The following is a 13,386-nucleotide window of genomic DNA, read 5'->3' on the forward strand; positions in this document are numbered from 1 at the left end:
AGAGTAGAAATTAAAAAGTGGCAACACTGTATTGTCATCCCTTTCAAACCAATCCAATTCATATAAAGCCAAGCGCGCACCACGATTTTTTGTCGCGCGATAATTTAGTCGCAGAAATGTAACGTATGGGTTTATATGGCGGTGCGCGCATATGCGACAAAAAAATCGCAGCGATTTTAAAATTGTGATTTGTTACATTTTTCCGCGACAGCGCGCGACGCGATTGTCGCAAAGTGAATTGCAGCATACGAAGCTGTATGGCCCCGCGCGCACTGCGATAATAAAATCGCAGCCGGGACCTCAGTCGGCATTTCGCTCTCCAAGCGTCAACATATCGGAACCTGCTTCTCCAATGGAGTTACAAGATGAGACGCTAGATGTTGACCGTTTAATTATAGAAATAGAAGGAGATCACCTTTGTGGTATAAATACTCAGTCATACAGCGATTGCATATTGTTTCACGACAAGCGACTGGTACGACATCCATGTCGAGAATGAACAAATCGTCGACTTTTTCATCGCAGTGCGCGCAGTGAATTTTCTGCGATAAATTACAGCGCGATTCTAAAATCGTGTCGCAAAAATTAAAATCGTGGTGCGCGCTTGGCGTAAGAAAACGGGACGACACGGTGTTGCCACTTTTTAATTTCTACTCTTTTTTGCCAAGCTTTTAATTTAATTGTTTCGTGTAAGACCACTTTACGTGAGTTTACCATAATTTAAACATTTTTAAGAATAGCTCAAACAGATCTAGCGAACTAGCAGCACTTCACCTTCAGCAGGCTGTCATCAACCTGTCACTTGTCTTGTTTATCTTTTTATGTCCTAAATATTAAATTCGTCATGGCATGTTCTTAACTTTTTAATTTGATTTGTTTAATAATTATACCACTCACCACTGTCCTTACAATATGAATAAATAAACTAGTCTACTATACTATTCTGGTCTCTGAAATGGAATTTAATAATCGACACATACATTATGTCAGATTTAACTCTTCTTGATCTACCTTTTGATATTTTATCTAAGATCTTCAAATTTTTAGCATTATCAGACCTTAGCAATGTAATGCTCACTTGTAAAACTTTGAAGACGTTTATTACAGAAGACAATACAATTTGGAGATCTTTCACTAACCTATTCGTTCGCGACAGTGTCGATAACAGGTATAGTTTTTAAAAATTAGAAAGAATGGTAATACATTTTTATTACAGTGATTATACTGGTTGTATTACATTAGTATAAAGCAATCATTATAATTATTTTCTTCTTTCTTAATTAAATATGTTTTCTTAACCAAACCAACTGTATTTTTTAAAGCATGGGGGTGATTTGATAATTACACGTCTTATTCTTATTAACGTTTTATTTGCAGATCCCAGCCACTCTCATCCTATTCATTATGTAGAGTTTCACGTAATTGGTGTAATGGAATTTACAAACAGGTAAGCAATATTGTTTTATTGCTTATAGCAGTATATTGTATGTAAAGTATTGAAGTCATGCATTTGAATTATATTACATGGCATATGTCATTATATGATTTCCAGAAAACTCTCCGTCATAATACAAAATACATGCCCTGGGTGAAGTTTCACAATTCAGAAGCTGTGCTAATAGCACTTGGATCAAAACTATGTTGCTATTCTGTCGACCAACAGGGTTTAAAGGATAGTGGATATATATGGAGTGTGGAAGTACCAACAGTTGAACGAAATGACATAAGAACAAATGATATATCAAGATTTGTGATTAAAAATGGGCTCCTTGTATGTGGAAATAGGTACTCAGTAAACTTACAGAAAGATATATTTCTGAGATTTATTTAAATTATATTTTCATCCTTTTAATGCTTTACAGAGATGGATGTGCTATTGTTTATAAATTGAAGGGCACAAGGCAAAGGCCGTGCTTGCTCCACCATATTCAAGACTGTCATGACGGGGGCCAGTCAGAAGTTTCTGCAGTGGAACTGATTCATACTGGAGATATGTCCATTGCAGTCACTGCTTCATGCACCAGTCCCAACCTTTGCTACTGGTACAATAATAGAATAGAGCATGATATGAATACACCTGCAAAGTTAAAATTTTATAAAAGTAAGTTTTTATATTTTTACTAGCCATGTTTATAGTTTCATATAATTGGGTATATTTCATTGATTAAAATGCAATTTTTTTCAGCTTCAGATATAATAAGAGTACCAAACCAAGGTATTGTAGGTTTGAGATGCCTATCAGTAAATAAATCACAAACTAAATTAGCTATTGGCCCAGATGGAAATAGTAAGCCTCTTTTAGTTGATGTCACAATGTAGGTAATTTTACATTTTATACTTTTTCTAAAGTAATAATTAGTTTCTCAATTGTGCAAAGACATTAATTATGAACAGCATTAAACTTCATGCTACAAACAGTATTAAACCATGCAAACAATTTCTTTCCCAGGTCGAAATTTATCTCTTGTACCAATGTGTCCCCTGATATAAGGCAAGCAGTGCGAGATGTGCAGTGGCACGATGAGAACACAATTGCTTATGTCACACATGCTGGGAAACTGCAACTCATTGATACTAGAACTTTTGAAGTTGTAAGTACTAAGTATTTTTTTACAATAATTCCATTCTGTTCCAGTCTTTAATCTTAATACCATTAAACACTAAATATTTCTGGTGTTCATAACCTTGTGATTATTTTAAATAAAACTTAAATGATTTTCTAGGTATATGATTCAAAGGATCCATTCTTAGTGACTTTGTACTGTGTGAAGACTGATGGTGACCGTGCCATCCTAGCGGGTGCTGGAGAACACTCTAGATGTGTGCTGTATGATCGAAGAAATGCCAAATGTCATGTTCAGGTAACTGTTTTTGTAAGACTTTTGAATCATGTTTTAAATAGCTTCTACTGATTTTCTATCCTTACAGTGGCTATCACACTAGCATAGCATCCAGAATTACTCTATGTTACTTACATCAGGAGGTACCTCCTTAGACATAAGCAAACAAACACACCTCAGTTGTAAGGTATTGAGTTATTTTTCATCTGTCACACTGGTGTCTTGTGTGTGCCAGGACCATACATTCAAACTGGTTATTACGTCTAGTCTAGAGTCAAGACGCCATTTCGTTGAGTTCAGGCGCAAAATATAACGTCACATTGGATTGGACACACATTCTTTCCTGCAGGGTCATTCTTTTGAATGTTGTAATCCATTGAAAGAAACAACATATTGAGCTAATTTCAATAGAATCAACTGCAGGAAAAGGTGTATTAGCCGTTAACAGCCGGTTTAGACACTCGGCTCGAGGCTCGTCTCGCGGCGCGTCTCGTGGCTCGCCTCGAGTGGCCTTGAGCGCATGAGCCCGTCGACCTAATGATTACCTACACTCTCGCCTCGTGGCTCGGCTCGAGGCTCGTCTCATGGCTCGTAAGCTCGTCGAGCTAATATATTTTAAACACTAACGGCACGGCATAAGGTTTACAATCGAATGGCAAGTCGAACGCGAGTGTGAACGCAAGCGCGCGTCCCGCGCGAGCCCCTTTGACTCGTGCCCAAAAAACCGCTCCTCCACGCGAGCCAAGCCGCGAGACGAGTCACGAGCCTACCGTTCACACTTGCATCTCGTGGCGCGGCTCGCGGCTCGTCTCGTGGCACAGAGATGGATGTGCTATTGTTTATAAATTGAAGGGCACAAGGCAAAGGCCGTGCTTGCTCCACCATATTCAAGACTGTCATGACGGGGGCCAGTCAGAAGTTTCTGCAGTGGAACTGATTCATACTGGAGATATATCGCGCGAGTCTAAACTGACTATTACAATCGCGTGCGAGCCACGAGACGCGAGTATAAGCGGTGGGTAGCACCATATGTACTGTAAAAATACCTCCTTTGTCTCGAACCTTTAGTATCGTTTGGTAACCAAAATTTCGTAACCAGCTACAGAATGGGAATCAAGATTCCCAGTTTGTAGCCAGTTACGAATTGGGCCAGAGTGGTGCCGTCTGGTAACTAAATTTTGTAACCGGCTACAAAATGGGAATCCAAAATTACCTGTTTGTAGCCGGTTACGTATTGGGACGGAGTTACTGATCGGAGTTTATTCTACCAAAAAGTTTTACTGATAATTTCTCCCTGACTGTACATTTTATCAAAACTTGTAAATGCCAATTGTCACCACTTAAAAAGTTAGAGATGGTTTCCCAAGACCATTTTCGAGTGACAGCAAGCTGCCTTTACTGCCCCACCTCAACTTTCCACCCTGTATACAACTTAATGAGCCACTTCAAAAGTCCAATTTTGTAACCAGTTACAACGCGGGATATTTTTTCCCGTTTGGAAGCTGGTTAACCAACCCGTGGCTACGAATCGGTAATTCAAAAGTCCCATTTTGTAACCAGTTACAATCCGGGATTTATTTTTCCCGTTTCGAAGCCAGTTACCAAACGTGGTTACAAATCGGTAATAGAAAAGTCCCAATTTGAAGCCAGTTACGAATTGGCATTTCTTTCCCGTTTCGAAACTGGTTACCAATTTTTAGTTACCAAACGGTACTAAAGGGTCTCGAATTGCAAAGAATGTTCAATTATTGATGTTTGAGCTTGAACTATTTTAAGATTTTTTTACATTGCAAATACCTATTGAAAGCGATGTTCTTATCTTATATTTCGTGAAACGGAAAACTATCCTTGCTCGGGGTCCGACATCAAGCCCGCTCCACACTCGTGCGCGAATCGCGGCGCGAAGCCGCGAACGCGAGTCTGGAGTCGATTTCGCATATCAGCGAACTAGACTCCACACTCGCGTTCGCGGCTTCGCCCGCGATTCACGCGCATAGTCTGGAGGGCGCTTGATTCGTCCGTTAAGCTCGCTCCACACTCGTGCGCGAAGCCGCGAACGCGAGTCTGGAGTCGATTACGCATATCAGCGAACTAGACTCCACACTCGCGTTCGCGGCTTCGCCCGCGATTCACGCGCATAGTCTGGAGGGCGCTTTAGGCCAAGCGCGCACCACGACTTTTTGTCGCGCGATAATTTAGTCGCAGAAATGTAACGTATGTGTTTATATGGCAGTGCGCGCATATGCGACAAAAAAATCGCAGCGATTTTAAAATTGTGATTTGTCACATTTTTCCGCGACTGCTCGCGACGCGATTGTCGCAAAGTGAATTGCAGCATACGGAGTTGTATGGCCCCGCGCGCACTGCGATAATAAAATCGCACCCCGGACCTCAGTCGGCATTTCGCTCTCCAAGCGTCAACATATCGGAACCTGCTTCTCCAATGGAGTTACAAGATGAGACGCTAGATGTTGACCGTTTAATTATAGAAATAGAAGGAGATCACCTTTGTGGTATAAATACTCAAAGTCATACAGCGATTGCATATTGTTTCACGACAAGCGACTGGTACGAAATCCAAGTCGAAAATGAACAAATCGTCGACTTTTCATCGCAGTGCGCGCAGTGAATTTTCTGCGATAAATTACAGCGCGATTCTAAAATCGTGTCGCAAAAATTAAAATCGTGGTGCGCGCTTAGGCTTAGGGTCATAGAGGTACAATAATACATAGTTCGTTTTTTTTTTAGCATTAGAAAGAACTCCACAGAAGCAAGCGTGCAGTTTTTATCAGGCTCTTTAATTGCTAATAATTATTGAATTATCTAATGTAGCATGGTCAATACATATAATTTACTTCAAATTATTACCGCTAAAAGTGCCAGATTTGGAACCACAAGCTTACTTCTGCGAAGTTCTTTCTAATGCTAAATAAAACGAACTATAGGTCTATGGTTAGGATGAACGTAATAAATAAGCCCCATAGCCAACGAAGGTTACAGGGTGAATTGAATAAAGTTTACTATAGCTTGTTATATAAAATAGTGGTAGCGGCAGGGGTGCGAAACTCCTGAAATCGGTCAAACTCGGCTCCGCTCGGCTCAGCATTGCTCCGAGCAATTATTAGGGTTGGCACCACTTGACTACCTTCTGCGTGCACGACCACAGATAAGATAATCACTTGAATTTTGACAACCCTAAATAGCCGAAAGGGATAGTGTCATATATTAGAAAGGGATAGCATGATTCGACCCTGAACCGCTGTCAAACTTCGGTTTTGTAGGAAGTTTCCTTTCTGTACGGTAGTACTATTATTTATTCTGTGGTAGCGGTTAGAAGTTGTTTCAGAATTCTAAGGTATACTTATAATGGATTTTCCTTCTTTTTTTTTTCAGATGTACTTCACTTCAAAGAGGCCTTCGCCTGTATACAGTTTGGATTTCGACTCAACTAGGCTTATAGCAGCAACAGACCTCAATCTTGTTAGTCTTAACTTCAACATAAGAGCTGACAAAAGGAGACAGCGAGATTATTCTTCCTTCGATTTTAAGATTGCTTAACTTGCGGTTTGTAAATAAAAAAAAAAGAATTAGGAATAAAATAATAAAATAAAATCGTTTCAGCTGTTTTAAAATCCTGAGCATACTTAGTGAAGACCACTAAGGAGGCATTACCTAGTTGTAAAAATTTATTGCCTCGCGTCGGTGTGGCATACACAACTTTTCTCCTCAGGGACAATAATTATATTCCAAGGACAAACAAGTAAAATAACAGAAGTCTTTTGTCCTTGTGGAAAATATAAGCAAATTTATGCGAGAATTAATTATGCACAAAAAAAACAGTGCCCTTGCCGCAATTCCCCTGGCGTACGCGCGCGCGCGAGCCCATTTGTTTGACTCGTGCCTAAAAACTGTTCCTCCACGCGAGCCAGGCGAGCGCCAGCCAAACCATAAACGGGTAAAAGTGATAGATAGGCAGATACCGAATTTCGCTTTTCGCCATGAATCTAGTATTAAAGTGGTGGGGATAACTGACAGAACGGGATAGTTTTATTTATGTATCTTTCAGTAGGAGTAGCAGCGAAAGCGCTATTATTGGTTGTCCTTATCACAGTCTCACATATTTTTAGTGTTCCGTACAAAACTTTGTTTACGGAACACTTATGGGATCACTTCGGTCTTGCAAATCAGTTAAATACGTTTTTCTCAGAGACCGTTTGACATAGATACCTAAAATTTGGAACAGTTATAGCAATTACCACCACTCATATTGTGAATAAGTCAAAACTGCTTATTTCTTATTAAAGGGGGAAATTTAGGGGGTTGAGAGGGGTAGGCTGAAACTTTTTTCATTTGTAAGAATCGTGTGGGGTACCATTAGAAAGCTTGCAAAAAATTAAGTCGATGGACTGATTTTGACTTCATTTTAGACTGCAATAGTTTCGTCAAAAAATGCATTTAAAGTTGCAAGTTTTCATACAAAAATTTTCACCTCTGTCCTGGCGATTTTCGCGAAAACTATAGCTAACAGGCAGCTGACCAGTCAATACCCAACTTAAAGAAGCATGGAGACGGCGGGAAAATTATCAGCTTAACTTTATCTTTATTAGTTTTTCAACTGCAGCTTGACCTTTGGTTGCTTAGGGCTAGCTAACTGATGCTTACACTGGTCAATTCATATTAGGCGAGAAACATCCTTAGTTAAAACTTTGGCATTTAAATTTATGACTTATGTCTTTGACATAAAGTTTAATTCTGCTTGCTTATTTTTGTGGGATATTTAATTTTATCTTAATAGCCTACTATAAGTATGAGAGAGATCTACAAAATACGACCTTATTATATTGCAAATAAGTTTCAATTTCGAACGGGCTTTCCAAGCAATGGACTAGCATCTCAAAAATCTGAAAAATTCAAATTAAGAATTCCGTTCTTGACTGTCGTTGTGTTTTTTTTCCACAATAGGACACATAGAGTTAGTAAGGCGTATAGAGATAATAAAGTCATTTAATATTTATGAACAGCTTTGGCCTCATGTATAGATTTTATTGAGAGTATCTGATTCGTCGAAACAATATACACAATATTCCTTTTCATTAAGTACCATTACATTTCTGTATTAATTGTATAATTATAATATCTATTAATTATATTCAGTACTTATGTATATTTTTGAACGGATCGGTGAGCAACAAGATTCAGGGCTATAACCGCGAAAATAGAAGTTCGCAAATTGCGAGCATTTTTCTCTGTCACTCTAATTACGCCTTCATTGGAGTAAAAGAGAAAGATCCCCGCAAATTGCGAATTTCGGTTTACGCGGTAGCCCCTCAGTCCTGTTACGAGAAAATAATTTTGGAAGACATTAATAAATAGTACCTATATGACAGTTAAATATCACAGTTTTTTAGAAACAAAGGTAAAATTGACGAAATATTTAAAGTAAGCCGATCTTGTTTTTTAGCAGTTCTAAATAATATTAAAGTCTATATATATGGCATAGAACTAGAAACAAAATCAAATAAAAAATAATAATGAGTTCTAAATTCAAATTGAAGGAGTTATGTTACATTTTAAGGTATTATAGGCCAAGCGCGCACCACGATATAAATTTTTGCGACACGATTTTAGAATCGCGCTGTAATATATCGCAGAAAATTCACTGCGCGCACTGCGATGAAAATGAAAAAGTCGACCAGTCGCTTGTCATGAAACGTGTCTTTAATATGCGATTGCTGTATGACTGGTGATCCCCGTCTATTTCCATAATTAAATGGTCAACATCTAGCGTCTCATTTTGAGACTCCATTGGAGGTGCAGGTGCCGAGATGTTGGGGTTTGGAGAGCGAAATGCCGACTGAGGTCCGGCCGGGGTGCGATTTTATTATCATAGTGCGCGCGGGGCCATACAACTCCGCATGCTGCAATTCACTTTGCGACAATCGCGTCGCGAACAATTGCGGAAAAATGTGACAAATCAGAATTTAAAAATCGCTGCGATTTTTTTGTCGCATATGCGCGCACTAACATATAAACACATACGTTGCATTTCTGCGACAAAATTATCGCAGGACAAAAAATCGTGGTGCGCGCTTGGCCTTACTCTAAATTATTATAATACATCAAGCATTCGCGAGATGCTCGACTTCGGTATTCAAACACAAAGCAATAGTACAAGAATCTAACTAAATGCAAAGGCCGAAGGAGCGATTCGAAGATCCGAAGCGTCCGACAGACGCGCGCCTCCCGTAACTTTTCCAAGTATTTTTAAGTACAAGTGTCTAAGTCGCAAAATCCAAAGGCTGAAGTCGCATTGGGCCGAAAGGTTCTAAACACAGGTAATTAATACAAGTGTCTAAATGCTAAGGCCGGAGGCCGAGCTCCACGTAGGGCCGAAGGCCCGACGCCTGCAAGATGTCAGTGGTTAAACACAGAACTGACAGCCTGGACGCTTCGGGCCTTCGGCCCTACGCGGAGCTCGGCCTTCGGCCTTCGCATTTAGATACTTATACTATTGTTCTGTGTTTAAGTACTAACATTCTGGACGCTTCGGGCCTTCGGCCCTACGCGGAGCTCGGCCTTCGGCTTTCGCATTTAGACACTTGTACTATTGTTCTGTGTTAAAGCACTGACATCCTGGACGCTTCGGGCCTTCGGGCTACGCGGAGGTCGGCCTTTGGCCTTCACATTTAGACACTTGTACTATTGCTCTGTGCTAAAGCGATGACATTTTGCTAAAGCTCGGCCTTCGGCCTTCGCACTTAGACACTTTGTACTATTGTTCTGTGTGTGTAGTTGAATACGGTACCCTAAAAACAGGCAAACAACCTCTGTAAAATGTAACGATGCGAGCGGTACGGCTACCATCAGTTTGGCATTGACATAAACGCTACCGTGGGCGTGAACGTAATTTACTTTCTATGCATCTCGCTCGTACTGACATATTAGTGCAAAAGAGATATACCTAATATAGGAAGTAAATTACGTTCACGATATCGTTTATGTCAATGCCAAACTGATGGTAGCCGTACGGAACACTAAATGCCTCGAGCTATCTCGGACTTGGCCAAATTATTTTGTTCCTCACCTTAAATTTAGTATGGAGAACAAATAAATTCGACCAATCATAGTGCCGCATTGCGTATATTTTGTCCCTCACGGAGGCACGCGTATACCACTTCTATAGGATGCTACCTTCTATGCTTTTCGCGGGAGGCCCTTTGCAATCTGAGGGGCTACCGTGAAAACCGAAATTCGCGGTTCTGAAAACCGAAAATCCCGAAATGCGGGGATCTTTCTCCTTCACTCCAATGAAGGCATAATTAGAGTGACAGAGAAAAATTCCCGCAATTTGCGAACTTTGATTTTCGCGGTTATAGTCCTGCATAGAATGCCAATGCCAAGGATGTAAAGTCTATTCCAATAGAACTTGCTAACTATGTAAACAAACAACGTAATTTTGTTTTATCACTGTTTCTCTTTGAATTTTCACACCACCTCATCAAATACCATTGAAACCATACACATATACACTATTGAAACGGCCCGTTCCGTAAAATACATAAATATGTAACTGTATCTTGGATATTTAATTAAAAGTTTAAAATGGTTTCATAAGTTAGGTTATTAGGACCTGATAGAATGGCGGTTTTGTTTCTTTTAAATTCTACAATTGTCTATGATGGGTAGTGTTGTGACTAAAGTTTGTAATATAAACCCGCTACACACTACCCAACTCACGCTCTGTACCTACCGCCACGGTTATAAAATACATCAATACATCATTCTTAAGTACTAATTTGTCTTCTGATCGTGATTAAACAAATTAAAAATAAGTAACTACTTGTTTTTTACTTTTGGTATTTTATTATTCGATATGGTTTGACATTAGTAAAGTAGTAAGTATGAGTCTTGCCCATCACTAGTAAATTGATCATTCAGAGACAATTTCAATATGGCGGTTTGTTTACATAGTTAGCAAGTTCTATTGAAACAGACTTTATATGACGCTCTATGGTGTCTGATTAGAGTAAAGAGCGTTTTAAACCATGACTGAAATATACTCTTGACAGCTGTCATCTGTCAAATCAATTTCCATAACCTTACCAATCAATTTATACAAACCAAACATTCCTTGGCAGATTCTTTCCAAAAACAATAATGGAATATAATCATTTCATTAAAACCAGTTAAACACCAATCCTAAGGAAAATGTTTACACGTAGACTATTAAATACTATAAAAACAATTTATAGAGTGCATAGGACGATTAGACATAAACTACGCGTAGTTTCACCGGTTACATTACCCTTTCTCACGCAAGTCTCCTGCGAAGTAAACCAAAAAGAAGATGAAGAGAAATTGGGACATGAATTTCTCATTCGCCAGGCAACTACTGTCAATGTAAATGCTGCCACCCAGCTACTCACTGTGACTATGGTTGCTATACAGGACACGAGCGAGAGGTGAGATTGTGTAATTGACTAATTGTTAAGTGAGACCTTCGCTAGCGCTAGGTCAATAACATAGAACCATTCATAAAATACCTAAGCATTTTCTAAAGATTCTGTACTCATTGCATTATATCTTATATGTACAGTGGTCGTAATTTCAATTATTAAAATTGTATTCCAGATTAAGAGAAGCACTGTCCAAGGAAATCTGCTTAGTAAAGCAAGCACTAGAATGGGGAGAAGATAGCACTCCTCCTCAACACTGGGATCAGCTGGTTGCAGTGCGAGGGTCTCTCTGTGATCTTAAACATAATCTTAGGGTTCTTTTGAGTAAGCTCTTTTCAGTTTATGCCTTTTCTTGAGTTCATTGGCACATTCATTGCCACTTAGGCAAATAAGACATCCGCTCCAGGCCACAACAATTATAATATGCACCACAATCCCAGCTATCGAGTTGTTTGGCCTGGGAACAAAATCATAAAATATCTGATTTTCGGCACTGAATGTGTTATCCTCTAGCCGCCCATATGTCAAACCTTGCCAAGACAAATTAAATTTTATTCTGTCAACACAAAGTTCAAATTAGAATGCAACAGGAGACCTTTTTATAGGTCTCTGGGCGGCTAGAGGTTAAATAGTAGTTAATGCCTATAATATAAATAATTTTACTCCATAGGTTATATGGATTATGCAGAAAAACTAGCAACAGTTGCTGCAGAAATATCTTATTTGTCTGGTAACATTGCTGCATCAGATGCTATTTGTGAGAGAATAGACCATGCATGCAGGTAAGTGTTACCTTAAAGGAGCCAACAAAACCAAATCTAGTATAAAAAACCTTTATTAAAGCATAATAATAATATACTTTTATACTAACATTATCAATAAAGTTCAACTATATTTTCTTATTTGATATCAAGTTGATCAAAATAACAAATCATTTCTTTACAAAACTAAGTGAAATTGCCTTTTATATCTTAATGAAAATCAACATGAGCCACTTCTCTGGCTCTCAACATTGTAATAAGATTTTAAAATATAACAATTATAAACTTATAGTTAGTGAATAAAATGTATTTGTATGTGTATATACATGGTGGCAGTAGTATTGTTTGTGTGCAGGAGCTGTAACGCACAGAAGCAGCAGACGCATGCGCTGCAGCAGGAGTCGCTGGAGCTGCAGCAGCAGGCCATTGCTGCCGCCCCACAGCTGCAAGAGAAACTGGTTGAACAACCTTCACAAGCTGTTAAACAGTGATTGTGCTACTTACACTGTTTTTTTTATTGTTACAATACCAAATGACAAAAGTTAAATTATTTACTAGCCAATTTCTGGTGGCCAACTAGCTTAAACATATAATAGGTAATTACTTAATTAGTGGATGTTTGAAGTTAAAAAATACGGAATTACTTCATCTTGTAAATAAAGTCAATTAAATTAATTAAACATGTTAACAAGCATATTTAAAGCATTTTTATTCAGTTTCAACTGCCCTGTCTCTGCATAATCAAATCTTACAAGTTAGTGAAGTTAGATTTACCATTTCCCTGAAATTAAATACTTCATGCAATGTTCTTCGTCATTCTCGCGCTATCCTGGCTTTTTCCACGGCTAATAGGAGCCTGGGGTCTGCTTGGCAACTGATCGCGAGAATTGGCGTAGGCACTAGTTTTTACGAAAGCGACTGCCATCTGACCTTTCAAGAGGGGAAACTAGGCCGTGTTGGGATTAATCCAGGTTCCTCATAATGTTTTCCTTCACCGTAAAGCGACTGGTAAATATCAAATGATATTTCGTACATAAGTTCCGAAAAACTCATTGGTACGAGCCCGGGTTTGACCCGCGACCTTCGCACCCTCTTACCGTAAGGCCACCAGCGCTTTTTAGTTCAAGTTCATGCAATCTCTCAACCTGATTGAGTTTGGGCTCATAGAACATACCATATCACTCTTTAGTAGTAGCCAAAAAGAGCGTAGAGTAATACTGTACACACTCAGTAAGGGTGGTATTCCACCTGTCTAATTTCTTTGTCCAGTCCAATGTATATTGCGTCTAACATATTGCTCAAATGAGAGAGTGAGACGCAATGACATTG

At 39.1% G+C, this 13,386-nt stretch overlaps 3 protein-coding genes across 3 annotated transcripts in view; 2 read left to right on the forward strand and 1 right to left on the reverse strand.

Moving 5' to 3' along the window:
- Positions 1–13,386, reverse strand: part of LOC134667537 (pseudouridine-5'-phosphatase-like) — a 137,324-nt gene that overhangs the window by 37,185 nt on the left and 86,753 nt on the right. The window lies entirely within an intron of this gene.
- Positions 804–6,457, forward strand: LOC134667315 (F-box/WD repeat-containing protein 4). The gene is made up of 8 exons (XM_063524663.1): positions 804–1,168; positions 1,378–1,447; positions 1,553–1,785; positions 1,863–2,101; positions 2,186–2,315; positions 2,450–2,591; positions 2,724–2,861; positions 6,234–6,457. Exons 1-8 carry the CDS (start codon positions 984–986, stop codon positions 6,396–6,398), a joined length of 1,302 nt encoding a protein of 433 aa, XP_063380733.1. The 5' UTR covers positions 804–983; the 3' UTR covers positions 6,399–6,457.
- Positions 10,948–12,560, forward strand: LOC134667543 (uncharacterized). The gene is made up of 4 exons (XM_063524971.1): positions 10,948–11,302; positions 11,472–11,620; positions 11,967–12,078; positions 12,413–12,560. Exons 1-4 carry the CDS (start codon positions 11,049–11,051, stop codon positions 12,546–12,548), a joined length of 651 nt encoding a protein of 216 aa, XP_063381041.1. The 5' UTR covers positions 10,948–11,048; the 3' UTR covers positions 12,549–12,560.

Source organism: Cydia fagiglandana, chromosome 1 (genome assembly GCF_963556715.1).
Source record: "Cydia fagiglandana chromosome 1, ilCydFagi1.1, whole genome shotgun sequence".
In the NCBI taxonomy this organism is placed as follows: Eukaryota; Metazoa; Arthropoda; class Insecta; order Lepidoptera; family Tortricidae; genus Cydia; species Cydia fagiglandana.

Bases quoted from the DNA above. Each gene is read 5' to 3' on its own strand.
- LOC134667315 (XM_063524663.1), top strand. From the start codon at position 984: ATGTCAGATTTAACTCTTCTTGATCTACCTTTTGATATTTTATCTAAG. The intron at 2,102-2,185 runs GTAAGTTTTTAT...AATTTTTTTCAG, and splicing joins AAAGTTAAAATTTTATAAAA to CTTCAGATATAATAAGAGTA. The intron at 2,862-6,233 runs GTAACTGTTTTT...TTTTTTTTTCAG, and splicing joins ATGCCAAATGTCATGTTCAG to ATGTACTTCACTTCAAAGAG.
- LOC134667543 (XM_063524971.1), top strand. From the start codon at position 11,049: ATGTTTACACGTAGACTATTAAATACTATAAAAACAATTTATAGAGTG. The intron at 11,303-11,471 runs GTGAGATTGTGT...ATTGTATTCCAG, and splicing joins ATACAGGACACGAGCGAGAG to ATTAAGAGAAGCACTGTCCA. The intron at 11,621-11,966 runs GTAAGCTCTTTT...TTTACTCCATAG, and splicing joins TAATCTTAGGGTTCTTTTGA to GTTATATGGATTATGCAGAA.